At 51.7% G+C, this 23,206-nt stretch overlaps 1 protein-coding gene across 1 annotated transcript; it reads left to right on the top strand.

Moving 5' to 3' along the window:
• Positions 1–2,242: 2,242 nt before the first annotated feature.
• On the top strand, positions 2,243–15,843 carry LOC149320409 (uncharacterized). The gene is made up of 4 exons (XM_089500792.1): positions 2,243–2,333; positions 9,926–10,029; positions 11,672–11,792; positions 13,618–15,843. Exons 1-4 carry the CDS (start codon positions 2,246–2,248, stop codon positions 15,669–15,671), a joined length of 2,367 nt encoding a protein of 788 aa, XP_089356918.1. The 5' UTR covers positions 2,243–2,245; the 3' UTR covers positions 15,672–15,843.
• The last annotated feature ends 7,363 nt before the right edge of the window (positions 15,844–23,206 follow it).

Below are 23,206 nucleotides of genomic sequence, written 5' to 3'. Positions count from 1 at the left end.
AAAACAAGCAATAATAAAAATTAATAAAATAAAACAAAAACAAGCAATAATAAAAATAAATAAAATAAAAAATAAAAAGCAATAATAAAAATTAAAAAAATTAAATAAAATAAGTATTTTATATTTTTAAATAAAATTTAAAAAACCCAAAATACCAAGGCAGACCAAATGGCCACTGACTCAGCTTTCCTCCTCCTCCTCCTCCTCTGGCCCAATTCTGCCCTGGCCTTCAGGCACCCTTCCTCCGGCTCCTTCCTCCTCCTCCTCCTCCTTATGATGGCTGGCGTGCGCGCACGGAGGGAAGCAGGGCAGGCGCGTGCGAGCGGAAGGAAGTGGGGCAGGCGCGCGCGCTGCCACTGGCCCCTGCTGAGGCCTGGGCGGCGTGCACCAAGGCACGCAAGCCCTCACACTGGAGGCGCAGTGGCGGCGGCGCTTCTGCCGCCAAGGAGGAGGAGGAAGGCGGAGCCAGAGGAGGAGGTGGGTTAGCGCCGCAGCAGCCGCATTAGCAGCAGCGACAATGGCCGGAGCGGGCCCCCAAACCGGGAACAAGGCACGGGTGGGGCTCCAAACTGGACCGGGACCAGGAGGGCCCCCCCAAAAGCGTGATTGTCACGGGGGCCTCCGGGTTATGGCAACCCTAGGCGAGATACAAATACATTTTATTATTATTATTATTATTATTATATTAAAAGAAACAATTTAAACCTAGTGACACACAAATGAAAACCAGACTCCCCACAACCCACAAGGCTATTAAGGAAGGAGGTTCCAGGAGACCTGAAGGAGGGAAGATGGGCAATGGCAAATCCCTTCTGACTTATATCAACCTTAAGGTGGGTTTTTCTTGGCAAGGTGTGTTCACCTTCCCACCAGGGCCCTCCGTTCTGGTAGTCAAGGTCTGCTGTCCCAGCCCAGGATTTCCTCTGCCCCATCTCAGATTCGCCCCTTTTCACTTGCTGCCCCTCACTGCTGGAACCTTCTTCCCCCACAAGCAAGAGCCATCGCTTCTTTAACCAGCTTCAAAACAGAGTTGAAAACCATCCTGTTCAGAAAAGCCTTCCCAAGCATTGCATAATTGTCACTTACTATTTGATGTTCTTTTGGTGCCTGTTTATCGAACCATTTCCTGTATTGCTATGTACTGTATATGTATTATCCTATTTGAGAGTATGTATTTTCCCTGGAAGAAGATTAACCATCCATTATGAAGCCAAGCCCTCCCTCCAGTCCATCTGCCTTGGTCCAGGCCTTGGAGGTAGAGAGGAACTGCTGGACCTCTTACCCTTTCCCTCCACCACTCCCTTCTCCTTCTGTGTCATGTCTTTTTAGATTGTAAGCCTGAGGGCAGGGAACCGTCTAACTAAAAAGATTGCATGTACAGCGCTGTGTAAATTTACAGCGCTTCATAAATAAAGGTTAATAATAATAATAATAATAATAATAATAATGTTCAGAGGAGGTTTCCCACTGCCTTCCCTTGAGGCTGAAAGAGTGTGACTTACCCTAATTGTTAATAATAATAATAATAATAATAATAATAATAACAATATTTGTTATCTGCCTTCAAATGGCTTCTGACTCATGGTGATCCTAAGACCACCCTCTCATGGGGTTTTCTTGGCCAGGTGTGTTCAGAGGTTTACCATTGCCTTCTTCTGAGGCTGAGAGAGTGTGACTTTTACTACTAATAATATTTGTTATCTGCCTCCAAAGTGCTTCTGACTCATGGTGACCCTAAGGCAACCCTCTTATGGGGTTTTCCTGGCCAGGTGTGTTCAGAGGAGGTTTTCCATTGCCTTCCTCTGAGGCTGAAAGAGTGTGACTTACACTAATTGTTAATAATAATAATAATAATAACAATATTTGTTATCTGCCTCCAAAGTGCTTCTGACTCATGGTGACCCTAAGGCCACCCTCTCATGGGGTTTTCCTGGCCAGGTGTGTTCAGAGGAGGTTTCCCACCGCCTTCCCCTGAGGCTGAGAGAGTGTGACTTCTTGCCCAGAGGTCGCCCAGTGGGTTTCTTCCATGGCTGAGCCTGTTACTCCCAGAGTCCTGTTATTCTTGTTATTCTTATTTCAGGGGAATGCCTTCTTTGATACATTCCCATGGGCCTCTCTCTCTGGTTCCCCCCTTCCCTTCCTAGCTATCTATCCTTCAGGACAGAGGTCCTCCAAGCAGCCACCATCGAGTCCTAGAGAGGCAGGCAGGAAGTGTTCATGGAACGGGGAGAGGAGAGAGAGAGAGATGCACCCTCTGACGCCATTTCCGGAGGAGGAAGTGCCATTTGAATTGCTTTGGGGAGGGGGAAGGAAGGCTTTTGGAAAGGAGGAGGGTAAGTGCTGGTGGACTGCAGGGACCCCATCTTGGCTTTCTGGGTGGAAAGAGGGATCCTCCTTTGGAGCCATGGCTGCTGGGAGGCCTCCTGGGGTCTGGGAGGGAGGCTTCTTCTTGGGGTAGAAGCAAGGAAAGCCTCCTTTCCAAGGCTCACACGGTGTGTGTGTGTGTGTGTGTGTATATATATTCCACTTACCTTCCAAGGATTACACAGGGTGTATGTATAGATAGATAGATAGATAGATAGATAGATAGATAGATAGATGTTTCTCTGTGTGTATATATATGCCACTTAACTTCCAAGGGTCACACAGTGTGTGTCTGTATAGGTAGGTAGATAGATAAATAGATGTGTGTGTGTGTATATATATCCCACTTACATTCCAAGGCGCACACAGTGTGTGTGTGTGTATAGATAGGTAAATAGATAGATGTGTATGTATGTGTGTGTATGTGTATATATATATCTTCCACTTACCATCCAAGGCTCACACAGTGTGAGTGTGTATAGGTAGGTAGATAGCTAAATAGATAGATAGATAGATCTGTGTATATATATCCCACTTACCTTCCAAGGGTTACACAGGGTGTGTGTATGGATGGATGGATGGATAGATAGATAGATAGATAGATAGATAGATAGATAGATAGATGTGTCTGTATCCCACTTACCTTCCAAGGGTCACACAGTGTGTGTGTGTGTGTGTGTGTATATCCCATTTACCATCCAACGGTCACACAATGTGTGTGTGTGTGTATAGATAGGTAGATAGACAGATGTGTATGTATGTGTGTGTGTGTATTGTAGAATGTACACCATTGACAGTTTCATTTTTATCGATTTTATTGTTTGTATGTACAGCGCTGTGTAAATCTCCAGCTCTATATGGCGCTTGATCCATAGGGAGAGGTGGGAAATAGAAATAACATTTATTATTATTATTATTATATAAAGCATTATGATAACAATGATATTCCAGGTGGGGATGGGATGGGATCCCATCTTGGGATGAGAGCAAGGAATGTCTCCTTTCCAAGGCTCACAAGGTGTGTGTGTGTGTGTATGGATAGGTAGATAGATGGATGGATGGACGGACAGGTGTGTGTGTGTGTGTGTATCTCCCACTTACCTTCCAAGGGCCACACAGTGTGTGTGTGTGTGTGTATAGATAGATAAATAGACAGAGGTGTGTGTGTATCCCACTTAACTTCTAAGGCTCAGTGTCTGTGTGTGGATAGATAAATAGATAGATAGATAGACAGACAGACGTGTGTGTGTGTGTGTGTGTGTGTGTGTATGTATCTCCCACTTACCTTCCACGGGTCACACAGTATGTGTGTGTGTGTGTATATCCCACTTAACTTCGAAGGGTCACACAGTGTGTGTGGATAGATAGATAAATAGATAGGTGTGTGTGTGTGTGTGTGTGTGTGTATATCCCACTTACCTTCCAAGGCTCACGCAGTGTGTGTATGTGTGTGTGTAGATAAATTTGTGTGTGTGTGTGTGTGTGTGTGTGTGTATATATATATATATATATATATATATATCCCACTTAATTTCCCCTCCTTTTCCATCTCTTGGGGGTCTCTATGGGGAGCAGATATTTCTGAGGGGCATTTCCAAGGGGAATAATAACCTCCATGCTGTGGCAGCGGGGCATTTGGCTCTGGGCCTAGCTGGAGGGGGGCCTTTGCTGAGGGAGGAGGGAGGATGATAAGACCTGAATGACCATGAATAGCAGAAAGTGCAATTTAAAAGGGGAGGGGGAGAAAAGAGCCAAAGGAAGTTTCTGCCAGAACAGAACGGAGGACAGAACCTGAGAGTGCTACTCTGGCTGAATGAGACTACATGCAAAAGGGATCTAGGAGTCCTAGTAGACCACAAGTTGAACATGAGTCAACAGTGTGATGCGGCAGCTAAAAAGGCTGATGTGATTCTAGGTTGCATCAATAGAAGTATAGGGAAGTAATAGTGCCACTCTATTCGGCTTTGCTCAGGCCATGGAGCAATGGATGCAAGCTACAGGAAAAGAGATTCCATCTAAACATTAATAGGTACTTCCCGACAGTAATAGCTGTTCAGCAGTGGATCACACACCCTCAGAGTCTGGTGGAGTCTCTTCCTTGGGGGTCTTTAAACAGAGATGGAGGGATGGCCGTCTGTTGGGTATAATAATAATAATAATAATAATAATAATAATAATAATAATAAATTTTATTTATATACCGCCCTGTGGCGAACCAATCTGGGCGGTTTACAACATTAAAATAACATACGGCATAAAAACAATATACCGTATTTTCCGGCGTATAAGACGACTAGGCATATAAGACGACTCCCAACTTTTCCAGTTAAAATATAGAGTTTGGGATATACTCGCCATATAAGACTACCCCTCTTCCAACGCACACCAAATAAAAATTAAAAAAAAAACATCTGAATTGATTTCAATATGGTAATTTTAATTCAAATGCTTATGACATGCAGGTACTTAGCAGGAAAACCTGTTGTATACAAAGCCTGCTTGGATTGGATTGTATACAAAGCCCGCAGATTCTCCAGCCTGGCTCGGTAGTTTCAGCACCCACCCTATAAGATGAAACCCGGCGTATAAGACGACCCCTGACTTTTGAGAAAATTTTCCTGGGTTAAAAAGTCGTCTTATATGCCAGAAAATACAGTATTTCCCTCCCCCCTTAAAAAGTCATTAAACTGCATATCTAAATTAAAATCACAATAACTAGTTAGAACACCAATAAATTAAACAAAATAATACCAACCGATAAACCACTGCAACTTCAGTTCTAAAGAAAAGAAAAGGGGGCTTTGGAGACATTACTGAGGAGGGGTGAGATCCTGAGGCCGGGATATTTTAGTCTGGAAAGGCCTGCTGAAGAGATCCGTCTTGACAGCCTTTTTGAAGCTGTCCAAAGATGTTAATTGACGAATCTCGTCCGGCAGGCAGGTCATTCCAGAGCCTGGGGGCGACAACAGAAAAAGCCCTCCGGGAGGTCACCACAAGCCTTGATTTTTGAGGCTGCAACAAGTTCCTCCCAGAGGACTGGAGGGTGCGGGGAGGATTGTATGGGAAGAGGTGGTCTCTGAGATAGCTTGGAACCAAGCCATTTAGGGCTTTAAAGGTAATAACCAACACCTTGTACTGGGCCTGGAAACCAATAGGCAGCCAGTGGAGGGACCTCAGAACCGGAATGATGTGGTCCCTTCTAGATGTTCCTAACACAAGCCTGGCTGCCATGTTTTGAACCAGCTGTAGTTTCTGAACCAGGCACAAGGGTAGCCCCATGTAGAGCGCATTACAGAAGTCAAGGCGTGAGGTTACCAGCGCATGCACAACAGTCTTGAGATCCCTTACTTCCAGAAAAGGGTGCAGCTGGCGTATCAGCCAAAGCTGATAACAGGCGCTCCTGACCGTCACATTCACCTGATTTGTCATCAGGAGCGACGAGTCAAGGAGCACCCCCAGACTGCGAACACAGTCGCTGGAGGAGAGTGTGACCCCATCCAGGACTGGTGGTTGCAACCCAATTCTTGGTTTCGGGGCCGCTACTGTGAGCACCTCCGTCTTGTTCGGATTCAGCTTCAATCTGTTTTTCCTCATCCAGCCCATTACTGCCCAAAGACATTCGTTGAGAGAAGAGATACCATTAGAATTCGAGGCCGACGAACGAGACATGGAGAAATAGATTTGGGTGTCATCAGCGTACTGATAGCACCCAGCACCATAACTCCGTATGATCTCACCCAGCGGCTTCATATAGATGTTAAACAACATTGGGGACAAAATAGCTCCCTGACGGACCCCACAAAGGAGCTCCCTCTTTCTGGAGCTACTGTCCCCGAGCAACACCCTCTGGGACCTGCCCAAGAGGAAGGACTGGAACCACTGCAATGCAGTGCCTCCGATACCTAATCCCCCCCAAGCGGTCCAGGAGGATGCCGTGATCTATCGTATCGAAAGCCGCTGAGAGGTCTAAGAGCACCAACTGGGTCACACTACCCCTGTCGATGCTGAGACGCAGATCGTCAGACAAGACCTGTCCTGAAGCCGGTTTGAAATGGGTCTAGATAATCAGTTTCATCCAAGACAGCTTGGAGCTGAAGAGCAACTGCCCTCTCGAATACCTTGTCCAAAAATGGCAGCAAAGAAACAGGCCTGTAGTTGTTCATATCCAGGGGGTCCATGGAAGGTTTTTTCAGAAGCGGCTTAACAGCTGCTTCCTTCAGACAAGATGGAACATGCCCTTCCCTGAAGGATGCATTGATGATATCCGTTAGGAATCTTTGGTATGGTGAGGGTATGCTTTGATTGTGATTTCTTGCATGGCAGGATGTTAGACTGGATGGCCCTTGGGGTCTCTTCCAACTCTATGATTCTATAAAGTGTGAATGAGCTCATAGATTTTGAAGGGTCTTTTCAAACACGGGTGAAAAAAGAGAACAAAGCAGATGCAGGATGAAAAAGGCCAAATTTCTTCCTATCTTACCGTGAGGAATGACTTTTGCCATTTCTTGATAGTTCCTGGAGACTGATTCTCAAGGGCATCTCTCAGGCCTCCCTTTTCCGAGAATATATAGGTTTATGGAGGGAAGGGTTTTCCCCAATTCCCCAATATCTTCTGCCTTTTGGAAAGAGAAACTCCTTCTGAGGAATTGTTTCCAGGCACACCTTAGTAGGTTATGACCTACTAAGTCCAATATGCCTCAGGTCCAGGCTATTTGGCGGACCATATCTCCTTCTATGATCTGGCCCAGGCTCTGAGATTCAAAAGCAAACATTCACACACTGACAGTAGTTCAGCAATGACATTCACTCCTCCAACTTCTTTGTTCAGAACTGAGAAACATTTGCTGTTTGTTTAAAAAAAATTTTTTTTAAAAACTACTATATATAGCGTATATACTCATGTATACCTCTCTATTAACGCCCCCTTGTCGTGGGGGAGAGGCCTGCGTACCCTAATGAAATTGTGAGCTATGCTGAAGGTGGTATAATAGCCACTGGTAGGGCCTCCCATGCCAGACAGTACAGTACAGATGGTCAAACACTAATCACAGCTAAAGCTTCCATTCTGAGCCCATGGGCTGAACATTTCCAAAGCCTCTTTAGTGCCAACCGAGTAGTCCAAGACTCAGCTATTCAACATATGACACAGCAATCAATGAAAAATGAATTTAGCTCCCACTTTGGAAGAGACCCTTAAGGCCATACAGCAGATGAAAAATGGCAAGGCAGCCGGGATTGATGGAATTCCACCTGAAGCTTGGAAACACAGAGGTCATGTACTCCATGCTAAACTCCACGAGCTCCTTGTGAGTTGCTGGGAAAAAGGCGAACTGCCATCAGATCTCCAAGATGCAAGTCATCATCATCCTGTATAAGAAAAAAGGAGCATAATCCGATTGCTCAAACTATTAAGTTATAACACTTTTCTCTATTGCTGGAAAAATCCTTGCAAGGATACTCCTGAACAGATTAGTTCCTGCTATTGCAGAAGAACTTCTTCCTGAAAGCCAATGTGGCTTTAGAGCTACAGACATAGTATTTGCCCTTAGACAACTGCAAGATAAATGTAGAGAGCAGAATAAAGGACTCTATGTAACATTTGTTGACCTCACCAAAGCCTTTGACACTGTGAGTAGAAAAGGTCTGTGGCAGATCCTGGAAAGACTAGGATGCCCCCCCCCCCCCCCAATATTCCTCAAAATGATCATCCTGCTGCATGAAGGCCAGCAAGGTCAAGTCAGATATGGCGACACTCTCTCGGAGCCCTTTCCAATAACGAATGGTGTGAAACAAGGTTGTGTTCTCGCTCCATTTACAATCTTCTTCAGCATGATGCTCCAAAGGGCTACAGCAGATCTCAAAGAAGAAGATGGCATTTATATACGCTACCGTGCTGATGGTAGCCTGTTAAGCCGCCTGAGGGCCCACACTAAGACACTAAACTATGTAGTCCGTGAGCTACTTTTTGCTGACAATGCTGCCCTCTTTGCCCATACAGAAGCAGCTATGCAGCGCCTAACATCTTGTTTTGCAACAGCTGCAGAGCTCTTTGGACTGCAAGTCAGTCTGAAGAAAACAGAAGTTCTCTACCAGCCGGCACCTTAGGAAGAACACTACCATCCCCACATCACTGTAGGCACATCTGTGCTTAAGTCCGTCCAGCAGTTCACCTACCTGGGAAGCATCATCTCCTCAGACGCCAAGATTGATAAAGAGATCGATCACAGACTGGCAAAAGTATATAGTGCATTCAGAAGGCTTCACAAAAGAGTCTGAAGTAACAAACACCTGAGGTGAAGCACAAAAGTCAGTGTGTATAGAGTCATTGTACTGCCTGTTCTCCTCTATGGGTCTGAAACATGGGTCACCTATCGCCAACACCTACGACTCCTTGAATGCTTTCATCAGCGCTGTTTACGCACAATTCTAAATGTACACTGGACTGACTATGTGATGAATGTTGCTGTCCTTGAGCAAGCAGGGATCACCAGCATTGAGGCCATGCTACTGAGGACGCAGCTGCGCTGGGTAGGACATGTTTCTAGGATAAAGGACAATCGCCTCCCAAAAATAGTATTCTATGGTGAACTCACCAAGGGTCAGCGTAAGCTCTGCCTCCTCGCCATCACGGAAGGGCCGAGTGGTGAGGAGGTGAAGCAGCAGATACAGAGGCCTTTAAGGCCTCCACCTCTCCGCCTCCACAGCCACGAAAAGGCCGGGTGGTGCTCTTGGAGGCCAAGAGGCCTCCAGGCCACCACCCGGACCTTCTGCGGCAGCGGCAGTGGCGAGGACGAGGCCAACTTTTGTCCTCCTTGCGGCCTCATCCTCCGCTGCAAAATGGCTAGGTGGTGTTCTTGGAGGCCAAGAGGCCTCCAGGCTGCACCTGGCCCTGCGACAGCGGCGGCGGTGGTGAGGAGGACGAGGCCAAGCTTCGTATTCCTCTCCGCCACCACCACCACCGTGAAAAGGCTGGGTGCAGCCTGGAGGCCTCTTGGCCTCCAAGAGCAGCATCTGGATTTTCCCGCAGTGGCAGCAAGAACGCAGAGGAGGAGGCAGCACAGCGACCCAGCAGGTAAGCAGGTAGGGAAAGAGGGAGGGAGGGAAATTAGGAAGGAGGGCGGAAAGAGGAGGGGAGGAGAGGACCACATTTAGCCTTAGGACTAAATCTTGTGGTTAATATCCTAGCTAGAGAGGATTTTGATTTTCTAATGAACAAAGAAGGAACCAAAGAGAACATTAGTTGAATGAAAAACCTCCAAGAGACCCTTCTATGAACAGGCATAACCAGGTCTTTCATTTTGGCTTCCTTCTCCTATCAGTCTACCTTTAGTGCACTTTTGTCTTTTCCTGCTGCCTTCCACTTTACCAAATGTCATCATATTTTCCAGTTACTCCTGTCATCTCACTATGTGCCCAAATTATGATACCTTCAATTTATTTTTATTGTTTTTTAGGGAAAGTTGATTTGCTCTCAGAGTCATTTAACTGTCTTTTCGGTGGTCCATGGAAGACTGTATAAATGTATGCTGATGCAAAACACCCTCATTTCTATCTTTTGCAGGTGCACATACGTCCAGGATAGTCTCTAAATGTAGGGAGAGAGGAGAACATACAATGAATTCCTCCTCCATGGAGGAAACTGCAGGAGAGACGACTTTGAAACAGGTTACCATTCTCCTCTTTTGTGATGGAGCCATTGGGAGTCTGTCAGTGTGAGATGCAGTGTGGATAGTCAGAAGGCATCCTCTGTCCTTCAGTGTCTCAGTTAATCAGTGTTTCCTGCCATCTTGAACTTGCTTCCCCTCAGTTTAGTACAAATTTAGAACTTCTGTGGCTCAGTCCAGTGTCCTGAAACAGCAAAAAACTTTATTGAAAACATATAGTCAGAAAATCACCATTCAGCGTTTAAGCCAGACCTGCCCACCGCAAGCCAAACAGTACATGGAAAACTCAAAGCCTACAACTCCACCCTCTGCTCTTCAGCCCCAAACTATCACCCCCTTCAATTTCCACAGTCTGTCCCCCACTGTTAACCAATCCCCTTTTCCAATCTTCTCACACGCACTATTTCTCCCTGTCCCAGACATTCCCAGCAACTACCTCCTTTTCAGTTACTACCAGCCACCAACTTTCTTCTGCCTACATTCCACACATTCCACAAGCTATCATTCCCATAACTCTTCTAGCCACCTGCAACTGAAGTCATCCCCACATCTAGCTAACCTACACAACTACCCATAAATTTATAACCCAAAGCAAAATGTATAACCCAAAGCAATTAGCTATACTATTAACCATAAAACACAAACTTAACACAATACAATTTTGGAACACAGAACCAAAAAGGCCTGACAGAATCCATGCAGCAAGCATGGTTCTGACACCCAGCCACTCAGGGCCAGGGCTAGTGGGACTGGGCTTCCTACCAATGGCGTCCTCTCAGAGTGTCCTTCAGGAAGATTTGTTCTATTCCTGCTGAGCATTAAACTCATGGATTTTAGACAGGATTGGCCCATCATTTTGGTGGAGGGAGGCATGCATGAAATGAAGCAATTCCTATTGATTTAATGTGTGGTTTTCATATTTTTATGTTCTCATGGGCTGTTCTGGTGGTCTCTGTCTTATTTGGTAGAAGAGCTTGACCACACTGGCTGGAAATCCAAAACATTTGCTAATTTGTGAGGCTGCCCTGGATTTATGCCAGTTACAGGCTGTATAGACTGGTGACAAAGGCCAGGCTGGGGGCAGAGTGGGTGTTTGGCATCTGCCTGACGCGTGCCCCGATTCTGCCACCATGCCAGCAACACGCTGAGCACTGCACCACGTGGCGGGCAGCATCACGGCACTCCTTTGGTGATTCATCCAAATGACACAGCGCCAAAGTAGCGCAGAAAATTGTGGCGCTAGCAGCTATGGCACCCTTTTTGTGGCTGCTTTTTGTACCATGGAAAGGCCATATCAGGGGCGTGGCATGTAGTTGCTGCAGCCCTGATACGGCACTAAAAGGGGCAGCCTGTCAAGCCCCTTAGTAATGCAAATTGGGAAGCTCTATGTGGAAGAGTTTCCATGTTCTAAACAAAATCTCCCGTCACACAAGAAATTTAGATTATCAAGGACTCAGATTATAGCCTGGTCTTTTCCTTGATGCCTTATTGTTGAAGATCCAAGGAGATAAGGAAAAGAGATGGGAGAACATTCAGACATGCCCCAATATTCTGAAGTGATCAAATAATATTTGGGATGCTCCATGTGCTTTCCTCTCCCTTTACTTAATCACACTGTGGATGAGGTTTGTTTTCTATTGCAGGTGACCTTTGGGGATGTCGCTGTATATTTCGCAAAGGAAGAATGGGAACTGTTGGATCGGAACCAGAGATTTTTGTACAACGAGGTGATGATGGAAAATTATCAGAATGTTTCCTCCCTGGGTAAGGAATTTTAACCCATTGCCTTTCCTACAGACATGGTGGGTCCTTGCACACTATATTATCATAACACCATGATTCCACTTTAATTGCCATGGCAACATCATGTAGAATCTTTGAATTTGTAGTTTAGTGACTCACTAGAGCTCTTTAATTGAGGATTCTAAATACTCATTTGTAAACTGCCAATCCTAGGATTTCATAGAAAGGGACCTTTTTGGCTTCAAATATTCCTCAACACATCCCAGAGCAAGTTTACTGATTTCTTGGTCCCTCTATCAGTCTTTCTAGGCTCTGGACTGGCTTTCCTCTTGGGAAAACTGTTTCTCCTGGTTCTACAATGCCCCAAAAAGGGGCTCAACAGTGGCAAAACTGCCCCCACTTTCCCAGAAGGATGTTGGGGGATACTGAGGAGCAAAACAATGGGGAAATGCCCTCTGAGATCCTCTGGGAGTCCAGCGTGGCCCCCTTAATCCCCAACATTTGTCCATCTCTGCCTTAGAGATGTCTTAAGGCTGTTTTACAGCTTCTCTCTGGACCTTGACCCTCACCAAAATTGGATCCTGACTCCCTTCTTCAACCTTTCGTATTGATTTATTTGTATGTTTATTCTTTCTCACCAAATGCATCTCAAAGTGTCTCTTTCCTGCATCACACTTCATGTGTATAAAATAAATAATAAAATAATATGTATTTTTATCCCGCTTTTCTGTCACAAGAAAATCAAAACGGCTCACAACACATTAAAATATCCACATTCATAACATTATATCACAAATTCCCCCCTTAACACAGGATTAAACATGTTACAATTAAAATACCTATTAAAAACAGAATAAAACATATAGCGAAGACAGAGCGGTGGACTAATACATGATGTGAAGGGCAGTCATTCTGTGGCTAGTCACTTTGATTCAGGAAAGGCATGCCAGGAGAGATCCATCTTGACAGCTTTTTTTTTTATATGCCAAAGAGAAAGAGAGAGAATGAAAATGTGTAAAATACAATGGCAGGGAACAGATGCAGAAGGAGAAGCAATGCAGATGGACATGAGGGCAGGTGGGAAAGTTGGAGAGTGGAGGGAGAAATGGAAAAAGGATCAGGCAAGTGGAAGTGAGGAGGGGAGAGAAGGTGCAAAACTGTGGACAGGAAGGTACCCCTGGGAAAGTCTATAATAGGGATAGAATAGGCGCCTCGTGTATTGGGAGGCAGCTGCTAACATGACAGATTTTAAGAACAGGTTTGAGAGAACCGGTATGAACTGGCTCATATCCTTGGTTCCAGACATATTACGGGATTCCTGTTAGCAATTATGACCAATAACTATGAAGAGAGGGATAGAGGACACAGAAGCTTTTTTATCTGAATATTGATAGGAATAAAATCAACTCATTTGAGATGTGGTGCTGTAGAAGAGTGCTTAGGATACCATGGATTGCCATAAAGACAAATAAATGGGTCTTAGCCTGAACTCTCGAAAGCCAAGATTACAAAATTGAGGCTATCCTAATTTGGCCACAACATGAGAAGGCATAACTCATTATAGAAGAAAACAATGCTAGGGAAAGTAGAACACAGCAGAAAAAAACAGGAAGACTGCAAGGCAGATGAATACACTCCATTAGAAAGTCACAAGCTTGAATTTACAGCACCTAAGGAGAGTAGTTAGGGACAAAGGTTCTTGTAGATATCTCATCCATATGCTTGCCATGACTTGAAGGCACTTAACAACAAATTATTTTCCTATTTGAGTTTGCTTAGCTCCATTGTTCCTTCCCTTGCTCTCTTAATGCTGAGATTCAATCTTGTCTCTCCTTACCCTCTTTAGGATACCTTGTGAAGCATCAGAGGATCTACACGGGAGAGAAAGCATACAAATGCCAGCAGTGTGGGAAATGTTTTGTTTACAGGCCAGCCTTTTTGAAACATCACAGAGTCCACACAAGGGAAAAACCACACAAATGCCAGCAGTGTGGGAAAAGTTTTGCTCACAGGTCATTATTTGTAATGCACCAGAGAGTTCACACAGGAGAAAAACCATACAAATGCCAGCAGTGTGAGAAATGTTTTGCTCGCAACACACAACTTGTTTGTCACAAGAATGTCCACACAGGACAGGGTCCATTCCAATGCCAGCAGTGTGGGAAATGTTTTACTCAGAAGTCACAGTTTAAGATACACCAGAGGGTCCACACAGGAGAGAAACCACATAAATGCCAGCAGTGTGGAAAGCATTTTGTTGACAAGTCAACCCTTGTGAAACACCAGAGACTCCACACAGGAGAGAAACCATTCAAATGCCAGCAGTGTGGGAAAAGCTTTGCTGACAAGTCATACCTTGTCAAGCATCAGAGGGTCCATACAGGAGAGAAACCATACAAATGCCAGCAGTGTGGGAAATGTTTTGCTTGGAAGGCAGTCTTTCAGCATCACCTGAGTGTCCACACAGGAGAGAAACCATATAAATGCCAGCAGTGTGGGAAATGTTTTATTTACAAGTCAATTCTTGTGAGACATCAGAGAGTCCACACAGGAGATAAACCATACAAATGCCAGCAATGTGGGAAATGTTTTGCTAATAAGTCACTTCTTGTGAGACATCACAGAGTCCACACAGGAGATAAACCATACAAATGCCAGCAGTGTGGGAAATGTTTTTCTTACAAGTCAGTTCTTGTGAATCATCAGAGAGTCCACACAGGAGAAAAACTATACAAGTGCCAACACTGTGGAAAATGTTTTGCTCAGTATTCACACGTTTTCATGCATCAGAGGGTCCACACAGGAGAGAAACCATACAAATGCCAGCAGTGTGGGAAATGTTTTGCTTGGAAGCCACTCTTTAAGCATCACCTGAGTGTCCACACAGGAGAGAAACCATACAAATGCCAGCAGTGTGGGAAATGTTTTATTTACAAGTCAATTCTTGTGAGACATCAGAGAGTCCACACAGGAGATAAACCATACAAATGCCAGCAGTGTGGGAAATGTTTTGCTAGTAAGTCACTTGTTGTGAGACATCACAGAGTCCACACAGGAGATAAACCATACAAATGCCAGCAGTGTGGGGAATGTTTTGCTTACAAGCCAGTTCTTGTGAATCATCAGAGAGTCCACACAGGAGAAAAACTATACAAGTGCCAATACTGTGGAAAATGTTTTACTGACAAGTCCCACCTTGTCAAGCATCAGAGAGTCCACACAGTAGAGAAACTACATAAATGCCAGCAGTGTGGAAAATGTTTTACTTATAAGTCACTTCTTGTGAGACATCACAGAGTCCACACAGGAGAGAAACCATACAAATGCCAGCAGTGTGGGAAATGTTTTGCTTACAAGTCAGTTCTTGTGAATCATCAGAGGGTCCATATAGGAGAAAAGCTATACAAGTGCCAATACTGTGGGAAATGTTTTGCTGACAAGTCCTACCTTGTCAAGCATCAGAGAGTCCACACAGGAGAGAAATCACATAAATGCCAGCAGTGTAGAAAATGTTTTACTTATAAGTCACTTCTTGTGAGACATCACAGAGTCCACACAGGAGAGAAACCATACAAATGCCAGCAGTGTGGGGAATGTTTTGCTTACAAGTCAGTTCTTGTGAATCATCAGAGAATCCACACAGGAGAGAAACCATACAAATGCCAACACTGTGGAAATTGTTTTGCTGACGATTCCCACCTTGTCAAGCATCAGAGAGTCCACACAGTAGAGAAACCACATAAGTGCCAACAGTGTGGGAAATGTTTTGCTCAGAAGTCATACCTTCGGAAGCACTCAATACTCCACACAGGAGAGAAACCGAATCAGTGCCAGCTGTGTGGAAAACGTTTTTCTTACAAGTCAGGCCTTGTGAGGCATCAGAGAATCCACACAGCATAGAGACTATAAAAGTGCCAGAAGTGTGAGAAATGTTTTGCTCTGGATTTAACCTCTTTGAGGCATCAAAAAGTTCACACTGATAAAATGAACATGTGAAATACTTTTTGTTTGGAAAGTCACTACATCTGTTTTTTCCCAAATCGTTTAAAAATATCCTGCACTTATATGTTCATTCAATAAACCTTGGAATTATTTGGAGTATTGTTTCCTTGGCAATTCACACAATGTCTTTGAAACATGGCATCAATTAGAAAAATCAGTATTTTTATTAATGAGGTACTTCCCAACTCAACTGATTGTGACTATGGCAGCATGTGCACTGCAGTTTGACACCACTTTCATTCCCAAGGCTAAGTGATATAGAGTTCTGGGATTGTTGCTTTGTAGTTTAGTTTTCCTGAGTAGCTATGGGAACTGGCCAAGAGTTTTGCCCTTCTCCTCTGCTGCAAGTAGGAGGAAGAACAATAACCACAGCAAAAGCAACAGCAGCTCTTCCTCCATGGCGGCATCTCTGGGGGAATCACAAGGAGAGAATCAAAGGGAAATAAAAGTAGGGGGTCAAGCTTGTGTGTGTGAGAGAGAGAGGGAGAGAAAGAGTGTGGGGTTTCCAGGCTCTTGCCATGCAAGAATTCATAAAGCATCCCTGACGGATTGCCATTCAGCCTCTGCTTGAAGACCTCCAAGAAAGGAGACTCCACTACACTCCTAGGGAGTTTGTTCCACTGTCTAACAGCCCTTATTGTCAGGAAGTTCTTCCTAATGTTGAGGTGGAATCTCTTTTCCTGGAGCTTGCATCCATTGTTCCACGTTCTAGTCTCTAGAGTAGTAGAAAACAAGCTCGCTCCCTCCTCAATATGACATCCTTTTAAGTATTCAAACAGGGCTATCATATCACTTCTTAACCTTCTCTTCTCCAGGCTAAACATCTCCAGCTCCCTAAAGTATTCCTCATAGGGCATGGTTCCCTGACCCGTCACCATTTTAGTTGGCCTCCTTTGGACACCCTCCAGTTTCTCAATGTCCTTTTTAAACTGTGGTGCCCAGAACCGAACCCATTATTCCAGGTGAGGCCTGACCAGAGCAGAATAGAGTGGCACTATTACTTCCTTTGATCTAGACATTATACTTCTATTGATGTAGCCAAGGGTCCATTTAGGGGAATTTTATTATTATTGTTATTAGCTCAAATATTGCAAGAGGAGGGCCTGCTACGACGGCCCTTGCAGAATCGTCTCCCGATATGTATACGGAGTAGACCAGGGGATTCCAGTAAATGGAGCTGAGACAGACTGCTAGAATTAATAACCAACTTATTTATAATGGGGGAAAACACATGCAATTCACTAACATACACACACACATACAAGGCTCAGGAAAAGCATAGGTTAGCATGGAATAGGATTTTAGGCATCACTGGGGTGATACGTACCATAATGTAGACTCCCTCCAGGAATCCAAATGGAATATGATGAGGATGACATGAGGCTCAGCCATGGAATGACTGGCCAGGAGTCAGGAGCCAGGAACCAGGTCAGGGTTCAAGGGGACAGAGCTTCCCCCTGAAGTCCAGACTGGCCCAGTGAACAGGCAAATCTGGGAGTATTTATAGGCGAAATCTTGCTTCTGGCAAAGGTGCTTGATGGTGAGAACAAAGGTGTTTAATTACTTTCTTTTCACCTGGATGTCCCTGTCTGATTGTCTTAGGCAGGGGTTGGCAACATCCGGCCCGCGGGCCGGATGCGGCCCGCGGGCGCCTTTCTGCCGGCCCCCGGTCCCTCCTGCCGCCGAAATCGCCGCCGATTTCGGCCGCTCCGGCCGCCATTTTGCCCTTCAAAATGGCGGCGAAGTCTCGCGCGACTAGGGTTGCCATATCCCGCCGGGGGGCGGGACTTTCCCGGTTTGGGGCGGGTCCGCACAGTCCCGCCCCGGTTTGGCCCCGCCCCCGGGACACCCCCCACCTCACGACGGACGCCAAGCAGAGAAAGGAGCCTCGCCTCCATTCCCTGCTTGGCCTCCTCCGCTGGCGAGGGAAGCGGCCTGACAGCAGGAAAGGGTCTCACCTCGGCGAGGCCCTTTTCCGCTGTCTTGTCGCCTCCTCCGCCGGCGAGGGAGACGGCCTGGCTCTGCTCCCTGCTTCCCGGCCTCTATGGAGGCCCAAGCCTCCACAGAGGCCGGGAAAGGGAGTGGGGGCTGTCTGCAGTCGCGGGCGCCCGGCTCCCTCCTTCCCAGCCTCTATGGAGGCCCAAGCCTTCACAGAGGCCGGGAAGGGGAGTAGGGGCCGCCCGCGATCGCCGCGAGCGTGGGCGCCCTGCTCCCTCCTTTCCGGCCTCTATGGAGGCCCAAGCCTCCACAGAGGCCGGGAAGGGGAGTGGGGGCCGCCTGCGATCGCCGCGAGCGCGAGCGCCCTTCTCCCTCCTTCCTGGCCTCTATGGAGGCCCAAGCCTCCACAGAGGCCGGGAAAGTGAGTGGGGGCCGCTCGCGATCGCAGCGATCGCGGGCGCCCTGCTCCCTGCTTCCCGGCCTCTATGGAGGCCCAAGCCTTCACAGAGGCCGGGAAGGGGAGTGGGGGCCTCACGCGATCGCCGCGAGCGTGAGCGCCCTGCTCCCTGCTTCCCGGCCTCTATGGAGGCCCAAGCCTCCACAGAGGCCGGGAAAGTGAGTGGGGGCCGCTCGCGATCGCGGCGATCGCGGGCGCCCTGCACCCTGCTTCCCGGCCTCTATGGAGGCCCAAGCCTTCACAGAGGCCGGGAAGGGGAGTGGGGGCCTCACGCGATCGCCGCGAGCGTGAGCGCCCTGCTCCCTGCTTCCCGGCCTCTATGGATGCCCAAGCCTCCACAGAGGCCGGGAAAGTGAGTGGGGGCCGCCAGCGATCGCGGCGATCGCGGGCGCCCTGCTCCCTGCTTCCCGGCCTCTATGGAGGCCCAAGCCTCCACAGAGGCCGGGAAGGGGAGTGGGGGCCGCCCGCGATCGCCACGAGCGCGAGCGCCCTTCTCCCTCCTTCCCGGCCTCTATGGAGGCCCAAGCCTCCACAGAGGCCAGGAAAGTGAGTGGGGGCCGCCCGCGATCGCTGCGATCGCAGGCGCCCTGCTCCCTGCTTCCCGGCCTCTATGGAGGCCCAAGCCTCCACAGAGGCCGGGAAGGGGAGTGGGGGCCACCCGCGATCGCCGCGAGCATGGGCGCCCTGCTCCCTGCTTTCCAGCCTCTATGGAGGCCCAAGCCTTCACAGAGGCCGGGAAGGGGAGTGGGGGCCGCCCGCGATCGCCGCGAGCATGGGCGCCCTGCTCCCTCCTTCCCGGCCTCTATGGAGGCCCAAGCCTCCACAGAGGCCGGGAAGGGGAGTGGGGGCCGCCTGCGAGCGCGGGCGCCCTGCTCCCTGCTTCCCGGCCTCTATGGAGGCCCAAGCCTCCACAGAGGCCGGGAAAGTGAGTGGGGGCCGCTCGCGATCGAGGCGATCGCGGGCGCCCTGCTCCCTGCTTCCCGGCCTCTATGGAGGCCCAAGCCTTCACAGAGGCCGGGAAGGGGAGTGGGGGCCTCACGCGATCGCCGCGAGCGTGAGCGCCCTGCTCCCTGCTTCCCGGCCTCTATGGATGCCCAAGCCTCCACAGAGGCCGGGAAAGTGAGTGGGGGCCGCCAGCGATCGCGGCGATCGCGGGCGCCCTGCTCCCTGCTTCCCGGCCTCTATGGAGGCCCAAGCCTCCACAGAGGCCGGGAAGGGGAGTGGGGGCCGCCCGCGATCGCCACGAGCGCGAGCGCCCTTCTCCCTCCTTCCCAGCCTCTATGGAGGCCCAAGCCTCCACAGAGGCCGGGAAAGTGAGTGGGGGCCGCCCGCGATCGCTGCGATCGCAGGCGCCCTGCTCCCTGCTTCCCGGCCTCTATGGAGGCCCAAGCCTCCACAGAGGCCGGGAAGGGGAGTGGGGGCCACCCGCGATCGCCGCGAGCATGGGCGCCCTGCTCCCTGCTTTCCAGCCTCTATGGAGGCCCAAGCCTTCACAGAGGCCGGGAAGGGGAGTGGGGGCCGCCCGCGATCGCCGCGAGCATGGGCGCCCTGCTCCCTCCTTCCCGGCCTCTATGGAGGCCCAAGCCTCCACAGAGGCCGGGAAGGGGAGTGGGGGCCGCCTGCGAGCGCGGGCGCCCTGCTCCCTGCTTCCCGGCCTCTATGGAGGCCCAAGCCTCCACAGAGGCCGGGAAGGGGAGTGGGGGCCGCCCGCGATCGCCGCGAGCGCGAGCGCCCTTCTCCCTCCTTCCCGGCCTCTATGGAGGCCCAAGCCTCCACAGAGGCCGGGAAAGTGAGTGGGGGCCGCCCGCGATCGCGGCGATCGCAGGCGCCCTGCTCCCTCCTTCCCGGCCTCTATGGAGGCCCAAGCCTCCACAGAGGCCGGGAAGGGGAGTGGGGGCCACCCGCGATCGCCGCGAGCATGGGCGCCCTGCTCCCTGCTTCCCGGCCTCTATGGAGGCCCAAGCCTTCACAGAGGCCGGGAAGGGGAGTGTGGGCCGCCCGCGATCGCCGCGAGCATGGGCGCCCTGCTCCCTCCTTCCCGGCCTCTATGGAGGCCCAAGCCTCCACAGAGGCCGGGAAGGGGAGTGGGGGCCGCCTGCGAGCACGGGCGCCCTTCTCCCTGCTTCCCGGCCTCTATGGAGGCCCAAGCCTCCACAGAGGCCGGGAAAGAGAGTGGGGGCCGCCCGCGATCGCTGCGATCGCGGCGATCGCGGGCGCCCTGCTCCCTGCTTCCCGGCCTCTATAGAGGCCCAAGCCTCCACAGAGGCCGGGAAGGGGAGTGGGGGCCACCCGCGATCGCCGCGAGCGTGGGCTCCCTGCTCCCTGCTTCCCGGCCTCTATGGAGGCCCAAGCCTTCACAGAGGCCGGGAAGGGGAGTGGGGGCCGCCCGCGATCGCCGCGAGCGTGGGCACCCTGCTCCCTCCTTCCCGGCCTCTATGGAGGCCCAAGCCTCCACAGAGGCCGGGAAGGGGAGTGGGGGCCGCCTGCGATCGCCGCGATCGCAGGCGCCCTGCTCCCTGCTTCCCGGCCTCTATGGAGGCCCAAGCCTCCACAGAGGCCGGGAAGGGGAGTGGGGGCCACCCGCGATCGCCGCGAGCATGGGCGCCCTGCTCCCTGCTTTCCAGCCTCTATGGAGGCCCAAGCCTTCACAGAGGCCGGGAAGGGGAGTGGGGGCCGCCCGCGATCGCCGCGAGCATGGGCGCCCTGCTCCCTCCTTCCCGGCCTCTATGGAGGCCCAAGCCTCCACAGAGGCCGGGAAGGGGAGTGGGGGCCGCCTGCGAGCGCGGGCGCCCTGCTCCCTGCTTCCCGGCCTCTATGGAGGCCCAAGCCTCCACAGAGGCCGGGAAGGGGAGTGGGGGCCGCCCGCGATCGCCGCGAGCGCGAGCGCCCTTCTCCCTCCTTCCCGGCCTCTATGGAGGCCCAAGCCTCCACAGAGGCCGGGAAAGTGAGTGGGGGCCGCCCGCGATCGCGGCGATCGCAGGCGCCCTGCTCCCTGCTTCCCGGCCTCTATGGAGGCCCAAGCCTCCACAGAGGCCGGGAAGGGGAGTGGGGGCCACCCGCGATCGCCGCGAGCATGGGCGCCCTGCTCCCTGCTTCCCGGCCTCTATGGAGGCCCAAGCCTTCACAGAGGCCGGGAAGGGGAGTGGGGGCCGCCCGCGATCGCCGCGAGCATGGGCGCCCTGCTCCCTCCTTCCCGGCCTCTATGGAGGCCCAAGCCTCCACAGAGGCCGGGAAGGGGAGTGGGGGCCGCCTGCGAGCACGGGCGCCCTTCTCCCTGCTTCCCGGCCTCTATGGAGGCCCAAGCCTCCACAGAGGCCGGGAAAGTGAGTGGGGGCCGCCCGCGATCGCTGCGCTCGCGGCGATCGCGGGCGCCCTGCTCCCTGCTTCCCGGCCTCTATAGAGGCCCAAGCCTCCACAGAGGCCGGGAAGGGGAGTGGGGGCCACCCGCGATCGCCGCGAGCGTGTGCTCCCTGCTCCCTGCTTCCCGGCCTCTATGGAGGCCCAAGCCTTCACAGAGGCCGGGAAGGGGAGTGGGGGCCGCCCGCGATCGCCGCGAGCGTGGGCACCCTGCTCCCTCCTTCCCGGCCTCTATGGAGGCCCAAGCCTCCACAGAGGCCGGGAAGGGGAGTGGGGGCCGCCTGCGATCGCCGCGAGCGCAGGCGCCCTTCTCCCTGCTTCCCGGCCTCTATGGAGGCCCAAGCCTCCACAGAGGCCGGGAAAGTGAGTGGGGGCCGCCCGCGATCGCGGGCGCCCTGCTCCCTGCTTCCCGGCCTCTATGGAGGCCCAAGCCTCCACAGAGGCCGGGAAGGGGAGTGGGGGCCGCCCGCGATCGCCGCGAGCGCGGGCGCCCTTCTCCCTGCTTCCCGGCCTCTATGGAGGCCCAAGCCTCCACAGAGGCCGGGAAAGTGAGTGGGGGCCGCCCGCAATCGCGGGCGCCCTGCTCCCTGCTTCCCGGCCTCTATGGAGGCCCAAGCCTCCACAGAGGCCGGGAAGGGGAGTGGGGGCCGCCCGCGATCGCCGCGAGCGTGGGCACCCTGCTCCCTCCTTCCCGGCCTCTATGGATGCCCAAGCCTCCACAGAGGCCGGGAAAGTGAGTGGGGGCCGCCAGCGATCGCGGCGATCGCGGGCGCCCTGCTCCCTGCTTCCCGGCCTCTATGGAGGCCCAAGCCTCCACAGAGGCCGGGAAGGGGAGTGGGGGCCGCCCGCGATCGCCACGAGCGCGAGCGCCCTTCTCCCTCCTTCCCGGCCTCTATGGAGGCCCAAGCCTCCACAGAGGCCGGGAAAGTGAGTGGGGGCCGCCCGCGATCGCTGCGATCGCAGGCGCCCTGCTCCCTGCTTCCCGGCCTCTATGGAGGCCCAAGCCTCCACAGAGGCCGGGAAGGGGAGTGTGGGCCACCCGCGATCGCCGCGAGCATGGGCGCCCTGCTCCCTGCTTTCCAGCCTCTATGGAGGCCCAAGCCTTCACAGAGGCCGGGAAGGGGAGTGGGGGCCGCCCGCGATCGCCGCGAGCATGGGCGCCCTGCTCCCTCCTTCCCGGCCTCTATGGAGGCCCAAGCCTCCACAGAGGCCGGGAAGGGGAGTGGGGGCCGCCTGCGAGCGCGGGCGCCCTGCTCCCTGCTTCCCGGCCTCTATGGAGGCCCAAGCCTCCACTGAGGCCGGGAAGGGGAGTGGGGGCCGCCCGCGATCGCCGCGAGCGCGAGCGCCCTTCTCCCTCCTTCCCGGCCTCTATGGAGGCCCAAGCCTCCACAGAGGCCGGGAAAGTGAGTGGGGGCCGCCCGCGATCGCGGCGATCGCAGGCGCCCTGCTCCCTGCTTCCCGGCCTCTATGGAGGCCCAAGCCTCCACAGAGGCCGGGAAGGGGAGTGGGGGCCACCCGCGATCGCCGCGAGCATGGGCGCCCTGCTCCCTGCTTCCCGGCCTCTATGGAGGCCCAAGCCTTCACAGAGGCCGGGAAGGGGAGTGGGGGCCGCCCGCGATCGCCGCGAGCATGGGCGCCCTGCTCCCTCCTTCCCGGCCTCTATGGAGGCCCAAGCCTCCAC

The sequence above is a fragment of the Sceloporus occidentalis genome, unplaced genomic scaffold (genome assembly GCF_023333645.1).
Source record: "Sceloporus occidentalis isolate IW3139 unplaced genomic scaffold, rSceOcc1.0.p SCAF_1, whole genome shotgun sequence".
NCBI lineage: Eukaryota > Metazoa > Chordata > Lepidosauria > Squamata > Phrynosomatidae > Sceloporus > Sceloporus occidentalis.
The sequence above is the reverse complement of the archived record's forward strand: the minus strand, read 5'-3'. Positions and strand labels throughout refer to the sequence as shown.